The sequence below is a fragment of the Ammospiza nelsoni genome, chromosome 10, assembly GCF_027579445.1.
Source record: "Ammospiza nelsoni isolate bAmmNel1 chromosome 10, bAmmNel1.pri, whole genome shotgun sequence".
Lineage (NCBI taxonomy): Eukaryota > Metazoa > Chordata > Aves > Passeriformes > Passerellidae > Ammospiza > Ammospiza nelsoni.
Genome location: NC_080642.1, coordinates 1366378 through 1379646, shown reverse-complemented (window position 1 = coordinate 1379646; position 13269 = coordinate 1366378). Strand labels below are relative to the sequence as shown.

Here is a 13269-nt window from a genome sequence, read left to right as displayed (position 1 = left end):
GCACAATCAGAGTTGTTACCTTTGAAAAAGGAAAACAAAGTGCTTTTGGATGAAACATTAATTTAGTCTAAGTCTTATAGGTATTAATCTGATTTAAATTCTGTAATCCTATTGGTTCAACAGGCCATTAATCATGTCAGAGATGCTTTGCTTAGGTGAGATTAGGGATGATCTCATACGGATTGTGTATTGGCTATGAAACATCCAGAGAATAGCAAAAACCTCTCCTGTAATTACATCTGACTTGGAATCTCTGCTCCCTTTCCATTTGCGTCTCTGGTTTTGCTTATAGAAACTTGCACTACCTGTGCCTTGGGTACTGGGGAGGAATTCCTCCCTGGAGAGTGGTGGGGACAAGGTGGGGATGGGGCACAGGGTGGGCTCTGATCCTGGAGGTCCTTTCCAACCTGAGTGCTTCCATGACTTTCCAGCAGGTATGTGCCAAACCTGAGTCATCCTGGGGAAAAAAATTAGTCTTGGTGCTTGAGTTTTGTTTTTGGAAACCCTTTGGAGTGAAAATCCATCTGCCCATGGGACACTGCAATGTGGTCCAGGGCCCCTGTTCTTCCTGAGCTCTGTGTGCTGCTGGGATGGGCAGAGCTGGAGCTTGGACAGCCTTTTCCAGGAGTGGGTGCAGGGCTGGCACCACCCCACCACGCCCCTGGGGTCCCTGCATGGAGTGTCCCCAGCTGTAGGACACTGTGTGCTGGAATTGTGTCATTCCCAGCGTGTGGTCTGCTCGGGAAGGGTGAGGAAATCTGATCTGGAAAGTACTGGGGGTCAGGGTGGCAGGGAAGGAAGGCATTTAGGGAGTTGAGTGGGATGTTTTTCCATTCTCACACAACAAACATTTTCTTAGTTTAGACTGAGGCAGATGAAGCAAGATTGGGAACAAATGAATTATTCAGAATTCCCGATATCACCTCTGGCTGCCCGAGCTCTGGGAATCAGGGGCTGGGGAGCTGGGTGTGCATAAATCCCCTGGGAGCCCATAAAGATGTGACAAACAAACAGCTCTGAGTGTCCCTTGCTACCTCAAACATGAAAAGACCAGAAAGTGGCCAGCTGGGTTGTGCCTGCTGACCTTTCTTGAGGTCTCTGAAGAACAGCCCCAAACTGGGATATCTGGGATTATTTACACGTGTGCACACAGGTTCTTCACTTAAAAGCAATTCCATGTCAGTGAGGTCACTTCAATCTTCCTGCAGAGGGATGGGATTGCTCTGACTGCCTTTGCTTTCCATTTATCTTGGTTAGGGAATATCAGCCCAGCAGTGTTTGCTGCAGGAAGCTGCCCAAAGCTGCACTAGCACAAAGTATTTTTTGTTAGAGAGGTTTGGTGGCTGCAGTCCATCATCTGTGATTGCATCACTCCTCTGATACACCCCACACTCCAAACGCTCCTTTGCCAGACTAAATAATCAGTCTTCCCTTCCAGATCCCTTCCTATCCCTGACATCCCAGCTTAGGCAATAGCATGGCTCAGGTCGGTCTCTTTCCTTGCTTAAAGCTGTTATTTTTGTTTCTGCCTCCTGGATCCCTTCCCATCACGCTTCTATAGCTGGGAGGAAATTTGCCTGTCCAGGAATACGGGAATTTCATCTTTTGCAATCATTGCTGAAATTTGACTGGAGTTTAAGGGCTCTGCTCCACGTGGGCAGTGCAGACTAAGCGAGGGCCAGAGCAAAGAAAGGACTTAGTACTGGAAGCTCGACGTCATCTGGAGAGAAGATAATTTTTGGTGTATTCAGTACAAAACGTTTCCATTTCGAACTATGACGTGAGTCTGAAAGTTCCAGTGAATCCATCCTCATCCTGGGTTGGAAAGGACCCCCAAGGATCCTCCAGTCCAACCCTGGCCCTGCACAGATATCCCAACAATCCCACCCTGTCCATCCCTGGCAGTGCTGTCCAAAGGCTCCTGGAGCTCTGGCAGCCTCGGGGCTGTGCCCATCCCTGGGGAGCCTGGGCAGTGCCAGGGGCTGGGCTGGAGGATCCTGAAAGGAAGAATTTCAGGATTCTGAAAGGAAGAAACTTTCCCTGATCTCCAAGTTCTCCTCTGGGGGAATTGGTGCTTGGCATCAATCCCATGGAAGGTTAGTGGTGACATTTTTATCCAGATCCACGGGGAAGAGCCCAGGGAACGTGGTTAGAAAATGGCCAGAGTGGAGCAGTTTGCTCATCTTTTCAGGGTGATTCATCAGCAAATCTCTTTCCTTTGCCCCTGGCCTTTGTGACTGTAGAACAGAACAAGATAAATTTGCCATGTGGGGTGGGAGTGGGGTCTGGCCTGGCCTTTGGCCCTGCTGGGGCTGCACGGAGGGCTCAGAGCAGCCCCTGGGAAGCAGCCAGGGATTCTCCAAGCAGGACAAGGTGCAGAAGTGTGGCTGGCTGCATGGAGAGCCGCTCCTGAGAAGGATGGGGACCCTCAGGGATCATTACAAGCTGTGGGGCTCAGAGCTGTCTGAACCTGCCCTGAGTTATGTGCTCGTTTCTTGGCTCAGGGGGAGGCTGTGAGACCCAGCCGTGTCCTGGGGTGCATTTTCTGTATCTGGCAGGAGCCCCACGTGCTCCAGCCTGAACCCAAATATCCTTTTCCTACCATCCATGAACAGATCTGCTTATCTTCCAAAGTCATCCGGCTCAGATGTAAATGGGAGGAAAAGCAGCAGGCCAGAGAGCTGATTCCTCTTGGAAACCAAATCCAAAGAGGCCGTGAGGACTTCCAAGGGTTTACAGAAAGGAGCCATACTAGGTTGCAATAGGCAGATGTTTTCCATATGTTGCTCAAGTGAAACTTAAATCCATTGAGGCAGGCATGTACTGCGATGTGAAGTTATATATTTTGGTATGAGCCTGGGCTTCAAATTGAATTATGCACAGACATCTTAAGAAAACGTGTGAGAGAGGGTTTAGCATATCTCTGTCTGTCTGCAGTTGGCTCCCTCTGGCTCCTTTCTATTCCTGGAAATGGCATCCTTAACTATTTCTGTTCAAATGCATGTTTAGCTCTCTGTGCACCAACTATTCCTTCCATATGATGCTTATTTAATTTGAAAATCTGAATCTCAGCAAAGGAGAATTGTAGTTTTTGTCTTTTGTTGTTTCTTTGTAACTTCTCTCCTTCTTTCTTCTTTTGTTTCTTTGTTAATTGAAATCACACTTAGTTTGGCCTAGGAGTCAACAGAGCATCATCCAAAACTGAAAGCTCATTAAGCAGCATTCTTATGATATTCAGAAATAAAATTATAATTATTGGAATTAGTGGGGGTTTTTTACACAGTGTTGTTATGCCTGCAATGATTTGCTCTATTTTGATAATTTATTTGGTTTCTTGGCCCAATTTATAATTTTCTACAGTTTTATGCCTCCCTGGTTTTGTACTGATGATCTTTCCAGGCCAGGCTGGAGCAGCGTGGTGGAAGGTGCCCAGGGGAGGGGTGGAAGGAGATGAATTTAACATCTCTCTGACCCAAATGTCCTGTGATTGTTAACCTGCTGTCTCCAGAGCGTGCTGGTCCTGTGGGGCTCTGCCCAGTGCTGAGCACTGACTGACAGCTGGTCCTTGTCTGTCTGTCTGGGTTTGAAAAGACAGGTGTCTGCTAAGGACAGCTGGAGCCTCCTGTGAAAATGGAAAATGTAAACTCCCTCCCTCCAAATTATTATAATTTTGAAATTAAGAGCCTCTGAGGAAAAGGTATGGGAATAGGAATAACAGGTCTTTATTAGGGAAATTAAAAATATAAAAGTACACAAAAGAAAACAAACCATTGACAGAGTGTCAGGGCGGTGTCCCAGCCCCATCCCGTGGGGGCTCAGCCCTCCTGCAGTGCCAGCTGTGGCTCTGCTGCAGCAGGGATCCTGCACAAGGGGGGAGTTTTCCTCTGCAGCTCCAGGGCTGCTGCAGATGGGCCTGGGCTGCTCTGGGAGTGCAGGGCAGCACAAAGCTGCTCCTCTGGGAGTGCAGGGCAGCACAAAGCTGCTCCTCTGGCAGTGCAGGGCAGCACAAAGCTGCTCCTCTGGCAGTGCAGGGCAGCACAAAGCTGCTCCTCTGGCAGTGCAGGGGAAAAAGGCTGCTGTGCTGTCCCAAAGCTCAGATTGTACCCAGGTAGGAATGCTTGGCTCCTCCCCTGGGTGGAACATCTCCCCATGGAATGATGGAATTTGATCAGCCATGCAGGGACACTCGCTGGCCATGATAGTTAATAAATAATGACCCTTCAACAGAAGATAATTGATAATTAGTGGCCCTTTAACAGAAGAGATCTGGAGGGAGGATTGGCTGTGGAAGGGATAAAGAAACCTGCCCAATGAGCAGCAGGTAACTGCCCCAGCTCTGACAGATGGTAAATAGGATGCACCCCCCAGGCACAGCCCCCAGTCTGAGCCTGTCCTGCTGTGTCCCAGGGAACTGGATGCTGCTGCGGGTGCTGCCCGCGCTCTACGAGAAGCAGCCGCGGCCGATCCGCGCCCGCCTGCCCGAGCTGGTGGCGCCCATGGCCCAGCTGGACCCGCCCGAGCAGCTCCACCTCCTCAGGCTCCTGCGCACCGTGGCCAGGAAGAGAGAACTGGGGGTAAGCCACACCAGGAACATCTGCCTGCCCTTCCTTTTGGGGGGTTTGGGTCTCACGGGCTTGGTGAGGGAGGAATGGCACCGTGCAGGGCTGTGCCTTGTCACAGATATGTTTTATGAAAAATCCTTAGATTTTTTTCTCCTGAGAAGCTGAGAGGCCTCAGGAACGAAATGTAAACAATAATTATCTGCTGCTGTGGAATGCAAATGGTCTCATGTGGTTGTTTCTAACTAATGGCCAGTCACAGTCCAGCTGTTTCAGACTTGCTGGTCAGTCAGGATTTTGTTATCATTCCATTCTCTCATTTCCTTGCAAGCTTTCTGATGAAATCCTTTCTTCTATTCTTTTAGTATAGTTTTAATATAATATATATAATAAAATAATAAATTAGCCTTCTGAAACATGGAGTCAGATTCTCCTTTCTTCCCTCATCCTGGGACCCCTGTGAACACCACCACAGTGTCTTCCTGTGCTAATTCCCTGTCAATTCTCTAATTCCATCCCAAGTTCTCCACTAGACATAAGGAGAACAGAGCAAAGACTCTGCTGGACCAAAAGGTTTGGGTTAAACCATTTGTCTCCAGTGTTTTGGCTCTTCCTCTGTCAGCTGAGTGTGAATTTCCATTACTGTGTTTCTGTCAGTGTACATGAACTGTATTAAAACCCATGTCAAGCACAATTAAAATGATTTAGGAACTGATGAGAACTGATAATCCCCAAAAAAAAGAACAGAAGAAGGGGTTGTGTTTTACCCCGTGTCTGTGTCTGAATGTCTTTTCCAAAGCTGCAGCAGTTTCCCTGAATCCAGGGTGCATTAGTGTGCCTGTGTACCCTGAATTAATCCCTCAGTACACAACTGCATCCTGTTTGGTAGATGGCTCTGAGGACTACACCCTCAGTCTCCTGAAAATTTGGTTCTTACAAGAAATGACAACTTACCTTACGCAATGGGGTCTTGCTCCCCATTTTTTCCTCTATTCCAGCTCCTGACCTTATCACATTGTGTAGTTTCTGGTGGAACCCAAAAATTTCTACAAGTACTTTAATTTACTGTATTATTGAGGCAGGCTGAGTCTTATGTTGTTGTAATCAATAAAATATAGACTGGCCTGGAGCAGGGAAAATATTTAGTAAAGCTGGTTTTTGTTTTGTTTTGTTTTGTTTTTTTAATGGGGCATTTCCTTACTTATTTATGCATAACTGCCATATTTTAAAGCAGAGCTTACCCTTATTCCATATGTTCAGTTGAACTTGGATTGACCTCAGTGATAGCTCCGTGCAAAGGTCACCAAGGGTGGAAAACTTCTATTAACTCAGAGGCTGGTGGCTTATTTTTATCACTCTGGTGGTTGTATCTCCTCTGGTTATATGTGTTCACAATTCAAACCAGAGATCCAATTTGTTTCTGTTTTTTTAACAGGTGCTGAGAGAGTGTTTGCCATTTTTATTTGCACACCTGAGGGACCCCAACCACAGCGAGGTGATTCTAAACATCCTTCTGGAAATATCCAGCTACGAACCTGCAGCCTTGGCCCCTTTCCTTCCCACGCTGAGGGAAATTGGGGAGAGTTTTCCCAGTTTGATTGGGCAGACAGCAAAGATCTTTGGAGCTGTTGGACATCTCGATGAGGTAAGGTGGGAAACAAGAGGACTTGCTTGGGTCTGGGCTTGGGGTTGCTTTTATTCTCGTACAAAGTCATGCATCCACATATTTCTTATCTAGTAACCCAACTGCCCTGCCATGGAATCATGGAATGGTTTGGGTTGGGAGGGACCTTAAAGATGATCTTATTCCAGTCCTTCCCCCTTTGGCAATTAATTTGGGTGTGTATTGTCTGAGCAGCACAGGAAGACCCCATCCTCGCTGTTTCTACTGATCTGGAGCTTTGCATTCATGTAAAATTAAATTTATCTCAGAAGAATCAAAACCAGATTTGGTTTGGCTTCATAAATCTTATTTCTGTTGTGTGGAAAGAGGAGCCAAAATCCCATTGAGGCCTGGGAGCCAAATGAAGTTTTTTGTTCTCTCCTTGTTTACTTCCATCCCCCAGCAAGTTTTACTTTTATAAGACCTGCAGGTGACCACATTTAATTCTGTGTTTAGTATTTGAGTGTCAGCATTTTCTAGAAACTTTTCGGTTGCTAACCAGCCAATCCTCAGCTGAGCAAAGCTGGGCTCAGAACTGAAGGATTTCATTTGGATTCTGTGTTTTGGGGTGTTGAAGCAGCTCTCCCCATCTGGGTGTCTCTGAGGCTCCATTTCCGCTGAGTTCTGCTACTTCAAAGGGCCTGAATTTATTTATTTTGCCTTTTGTTGCTGTGATTGTTTTATACCAAACCAAGAATGAGCAAGGAACCAACTGGCCCTGTTGGATTCCATGTAGTGCTGGAAATCGCACACTAGAGTAAAGTTTACAAAGACATGATTCAAAGAATATTTTCCCCTCATGTTTTTAACCTGTTGCTTTATGTGGCTGCACCAGTCTACTGAGTGGAGCACACACAGCCTGCACTGAGTAACTAATGTCCGATCTCCCTGGAGGAAATGTTGAGAAAGCTCTCACCATGTCCCGTGCCATGAGTCTGATTTTTTGGGAAGTGCTGACTCAGCAGCATCCCAGCCCTTGGGAGGACGCATTTGTCATTTGTTTGCTGTGTTTGTCACTGACATCCAGGGACTCTGCGCTCCAGACTCAAAAACAGGGATAAAGACAACACACAGAGGGTGGCAGAGGTGAATGTTCCACCAGGAGATCAACGGCTCCTCTCTTATTTTGCTCTCTAAAAGGTTAGGAAGTGTGAATAATTCTGAATTATGGAAGATCTTAGAGTAACAGAATGGTTTGGGTTGGAAGGCATCTTGAAGCTCATGCCATTCCCCTGCCATGGGCAGGGACACTTGCACTACCCCAGGCTGCTCCAAACCCTGTCTAAGCTGGTCATACAAAAAGAATCACTCACCTAAGAGGGGAAGGAAATGCCTCCATGGCTGATTCCTGAGCAGAGGTGAGATCATGGAATTATAAAATCTGCCAGGCTGGAAAAGTCCTCCAGCACCATCGAGTGCCACCACCCACCTACGTGTGCCCCTGATGGTCCCCTCTCACAGCCCCTGTGTCAGGGCCTTCCCAGCCCTCCCTGGTCCCCTGTCCCCTGTCCTGACAGGAGCGTGCCGTGGATGTTCTGTCGCTTGCCAGACAGGAATCAGCGTGCCCTGCCCGGCCAAGCAAAACAAGCAGGCAAGGAGGCATCAATGGCAGTGCAGGGACTCTATTTGTTGATGTTTTATTTCACTGGAAGGCTTGCCTGGGGAAAGGAGGTGGCAAGGATTGAGGCTTGGCCCTGCATGATCGGGACTGTGGATCTGAGCAGCAAATCCTTGCTGGCTCCTAGAAAAAGCCTCCTGTGCTTCCAGGGACCCCGGGAGAGAGGAAAGCTCTGGAATTGAAAGGTTGCCCCTTGTTTACACACACCACTTCTGCTGGTGTCAGCCACACTCTTGGGGAGCAAGCTGGAGTCAGAACTTGTCCCTTAACCATAAACTTGTGCAAATGAAAAACCAGCTCGGGGCTCAGGGCAGTCGGACACTTTATTTTTTTCCCCTATGTTTTGAACCACCTGGGAGCTGGAGTTATTTCTGAAAGCCTTGTGATCTTTTGGTAGTCTCCTGAACCTGTTTTTAAGAAAAAGCACAGTTTGCCACACCTCATGGCTTGTGCTTTAGCTCCTCACCTTCTGGCAGATGTAATGCCATAAAATGCAAGTGCTGCTTACGAGAAAATACACAAATACATCAAACAGGCATTGCTGAAATAACAAGAGGTTATGTGCATCCAAATAGGCTTTGTGAAACATTTTGGATTAGAACTGTGGCGGGGATAACGGCTGCTTTCATGTTGAGCTGTTTTGCTGTAATTTTGTTTTGTATAACAGTTACATATTATATTACTCAGGCGAGTTTATTGTTCTTTTACCTCACTCCAGGCGAGTAGCAGCATTTCAGCATGGCTGGAGACTCTCCAGCTGGATCAAAGCGACAGGAAAATGGTCAAAACTGCTCCTCCATTTAGTCTGCTGCACAGTTTGTTTAGAAAACAAAAATGTGTTTTAAATGTTAATTGAGCCTCTGTTTATCTCTTGGAGGAAGGATCAGCTTTCAAATAAATGAGTAACTGTGCACCAAAGAGTCAACCTCGTCCAAGCCATTGAGGAAAAACCTTGCTCACATCAGCCCAGCCCAGGGTGTAGCTGGAGCTTTCCCCCATATGGCTGGAGGGGTGCAGTTTGTCTGATCCACTCCTGCCATTTGTCTCTGTCATGGCAGAGCTGCCTTTCCTTGAATTACGTTGGTTTGCTCTTCAAAAAAAGCCTCACCCGTGATGCAGGGCCGTGTCCTGCCAAAGCCTCCCGGGTATTTTTACAGCCCAGCTGGGTCTGGAATCAACCTTTCAGCAGATTTTGCTCTCTGGTTACGAGGTCCCAGAAGAGAGGAGGAAGTGGGGCTGGGACCCTGCAGAGCCCAGAGCACGTGCGTGGCACATGAGCTCCCTGCTGGCCCTTGGGAAGAGGAAAGATGTTTGTTTTTCTGCCTTTGTTTGTGGTTCAGCACAGGCTGAAATCCAAACATCTCCCAGTTCTCCATCAATCTGAGAGGACCAAGTGGGCTTCCCTGAGTGAAAGGATTCCCCCAGTGAAGGATCTGATGGGAGTTCCTGACTTAACTGCTGGTTTTCCCACTGCTTTTCCCACTTGGATGGTTTTAGGACTGTGGAACCCAATCTAATTAGGAGAACTCTAACAGAGGAGCCCTAAATTGGAAATGTTCGGATCCAGCTGGATGTTCCCCATTCCTGGAGGTGTTGGTGGGGCTTGGAGCAACCTGTGGAAGGTGGGACTGGGTGGTCTCTGAGGTCCCTTCCCAACCATTTTCTGGTTTTATGGAGTAGCTGAGCCAGACTCACTGGAGGTGAAGGGGGATCTTGGTGCTGCTGGGGCCCTGATCACTGAGCCAGGCTGATCCACCAGCCCAGGAGGATGTAGGGCCCTTAAAGAGCCTTCAGGGATCTGGCTTAGGTCTGAGGAGGAGACAAGATGTCCTGAGTTAGGCTGGGTTAGGTAACACCAAGAGGAACAAAAGTCACTTCAGTGTAACCACAAATAAGCTGTGTTTGAGGCAGCTGCCTGTGCCATGGTGGGGCAGCCACTCTTCCCCAGGGATGGTGACTCAGAACCAGCACACAAACCCCTGAGAGCAGCAAACAATGAATTCCTGTGTTCAGCCCTGTTCTTATCTCCCCACGCTGCCCAGGAGCGAGCCAGAGCCTCCCTGCTGTATCTGGTGAACCAGCTGGCCAACATGGAGCACTCCTTTCACCACCTCCTGCTGCTGGAGATCAAGAGCCTCACCGACAGCTTCTCGAGCATCCTGGGCTCCCAGAGCAGGGACATTTACCGCATGAGCAACAGCTTCTCTGCCATCGCCCGGCTGCTGGCGCGGCAGCTGGGCACCGACGGCACCGCGGCTGCAGCCAGGTACTGCTGCTCCCACTGCCCCTGCCCGGGCCTGCAGCTTGGCTTGCACGGTTCCCAGATCCTGTACTGCCCCCTGTGTGACTCTGAACTCCATAGAAAGTGTTAGCAGTTCCCTTGTCCAGCCCCAGAACCAGGGACACCTCTGCTTTGTGCCCAAAAGGTGCAAACACTGAATTGAGGAGAGCAAACTGGGAGGGTGGGACTGCATCACCTGGAGCTGGAATTGGGCAATTAACCCCAATGTGAAAATTGACCAAAACTTGTAAAAGTGTAAAAAATCATGACTCTGGGTCTGTCTTGGGTCCATCTTAGGTGGAGCCCCAGCCAGGCTCTTGCACTGCCCAAGGTGTATCCTGTAAAAGCCTTTTAACAAATCCCTACTTTATTCCTTTATCACTGCCCAGCCTCTGTTCCAGGTAACCTCCCTAGACATCACTGTGAGACACCAAAATTCCCATTAAATATGCTCCCATTGCCATGAAGAAAGCCATGCCCAAGATAAGTAAATTCAAGCAAGCTAAAAAAGCCTCGGTTAAAAATAAATCAGTGAAGTCAAGCTCACAATTATCAGTGAGTTTATTCTAGAAAATGCCCACTGAGGGTGAGGAGAACAATGGCTGGCCTAGCTCCCTGATGAAGAGTTGCCCAAAAAAAGTCTGAAAAGAATTTCTGAGGCATCCACAGTGAGATGTTCTGCTTGCTCAGCTGCTTCTGACTGTGCATCCTGAGGTTGAAGTGTTGTGGGGTTTGTCACAGTGAGGATAGGAATGCTATTTAAATACAGGCTGGCAGTCACTTCTAATTAGTGAGAGACTGAGAATTCGAGTTGTGTATGCTGCAGTAGGTCAGGGGGCACACAGGAGTAGTGATTCTTTGGGAAAATGGAACACAGGTGTCAGAAAACTCCTGACAGTGAAGGCCAGCCCTGGAGCCAGACTGGGAGTAGTGGAGACAAAACACTGAGGTCAGTGGAGAAACAAATAATTGGTGTCCTGTAGAGAGGTAGAAATGAGAAAGGAGAGGAACCCAGACAGAGCCCCTCCTCTGACTACAGGGCTGTGAGCAATGTCCAAGCCTCACCTGGTGGCAGAACCTCAGCAGAAAGCAGCCCTTGGCATTCCCAACCCATTGTGGTCCTTCCATTTATGGTTGAAATTTACTTGGTTTGTTAAAATACTGTGATATTCCTGTTCCTTATTATATTCTGGGCTTAACATTTATCTCTAGAGCTGCTAAGAAAACCCAGTTAAAAACAAGGTTTTCATCAAAATCTGGCTGTTTCTAGCTGAAATTCTCTTTGTTAAGGACTGGCTGAAGAGTAGAAATTGATTGTCTGTGTGAGTGTGGGTACAGATGATTTTCCCTCTCTGCTCCTTGATTTTATTTATTTCTTTATTTATTTTACATTTCATTCCCTCCCCAACCCTCTGTGCCCTCATTATCTCAACATGGCTGTGAGGGATCACAGCAGACTGCTGGCTTTTCACAGTTTTTAGCTATTTGGTTTTACATTTCGGGCAGAGTATCAGCTCAATCAGACAAGGCTGAACGAGAGCTCCCTGCTGATTTAAGCAGGGCTGGTTTTGACTCGTGCTTGGGCAGTGGGACCAGTCCAGATGTGAAGGTGGAAGTGCCCTCCCAGCTCTGGAGCTGCTGCAGTCACTGAGCTAAAGAGCAGCAATCCAGGGTGCTTGTGCTGTGGAGGGAAAGCAGGATTTTAAACTGTGGGCCTGGATTACAGCAATTCCTTCCAAAACTCCTGTGTTTACTTAGGGAAAAGCTGATTTTTTTCAGAGCCATGGCTGGCCCGGTGTTGTTTGACACAGGGAATTTTACATGCAGGGACTGGGGAGCATAATTAAAACCAGGCCATGCCCTGCTGCTCCTTACTGTCCCAAAATTGCAAGTTATTCAGTCCCAGAGGGGCTTTTAAAGAACATATGCAGGGTTTTAATGGACTTATCCAACCTAGAGGGGCAGTGTAGTCAATTAAAGGGGAAGAAATCATCAAAGTCCTTGTTCTGGGTAAGAGCTGAGCTTAAAGGGCTGCACCAGTGCTGCTCCTCCCAGCGCTGTGGCTGCTTGGAATTGGTTTACACTGGCACAGGAGAGATTTGGGTTAAATATGAGGAAGTTCTTTGCTCAGAGGGTGCTGAGGCCCTGGCACAGAGCAACTAAGGCTGCCCCTGTATCCCTGCAGTGCCCAAGGCCAGGCTGGATGGGGCTTGGATAAGCCTGGGACAGTGGAAAGGTCCTGGTGGAATGGGATGATCTTTAAGGTCTCTCTAACCCAAACCAGTCTGGAATTCTGCTGACAGTTCCATGATATTTCCTCCATGATATTTCCTTATTCAAACTTGCTTGTCCATCCTGTTTGAGGAGGTGATTTTCTCTCCCTTAACAAACCAGGAACACCTGACCCATCCTTGTGGCCTCCATGGGCACAGAGGTGAAGCCCTGGCCACAAACCCAGCTGTATTTTCATCAGTCTCCCTTTGGGATGCTCTTTTCCCCACGGTGAGCACCCCACTGCTGGTGTGGAGAAATGCCCTTGGTGCTAATGCATCACCTGGGCACTGAGGTGCCTTTGCCCAGAGGATTTAAAGCATGAAGCCATCAGCAGCCTGGCACTGTTTTTGGATGATGGTTTCCCCATGAGCTCGTGCACCCTCCTCCTCCTCCTGCAAAGAGCCTTGGTGTGAGCTGATCCTGCCCCAGCAGCCTCAGCAGTGCCTCTTGCCAGGACTGCAGACCATGGTTGGTCTGAGAGGAGCTGGAAGGACTGCCAGGGGTGCAGGGGGGTGGGATGGAGCCCTCACTGAGGGGTTTGTGGGGGTTTGTGCTTTTGGCTTCCCAAGGAGCTGATGTGGGCACAGGGCTGGTGCACAGGAGAGCCCCTGGGCACTCGGACACCCTCTGCTTCCCACTTGGGAATCCTGGCACCAGCAGGGGCAACAGTGGGACGGTGGCTTGAGGAGCCCCTCGACACCCTGGGAATGACTTTTTTCTGTTCTAAACACAGAGAACAAGATTCATCCACGTTTCTTTTCCAACCATGATGATTTTGTGGTTCTTTAGGAGAAGTGCTTCCTTGCACTCCCTTCACAAAGCCATGGGAGCCGAGCAGGAGGAGGCTGGACAAAGAGGTGCTGTTTGAAACACC

General features: G+C 48.4%; 1 protein-coding gene across 2 annotated transcripts in view; it reads left to right on the top strand.

Annotated features, from left to right (window-relative positions):
* Positions 1-13269, top strand: part of VEPH1 (ventricular zone expressed PH domain containing 1) — a 59848-nt gene that overhangs the window by 22746 nt on the left and 23833 nt on the right. For both annotated transcript variants that reach the window (XM_059479253.1, XM_059479252.1), the window contains exons 6-8: positions 4408-4574; positions 5995-6204; positions 9883-10106. In XM_059479253.1, the coding sequence (XP_059335236.1) occupies positions 4408-4574; positions 5995-6204; positions 9883-10106 (601 nt within the window). The remainder of the gene's footprint in view (positions 1-4407; positions 4575-5994; positions 6205-9882; positions 10107-13269) is intronic.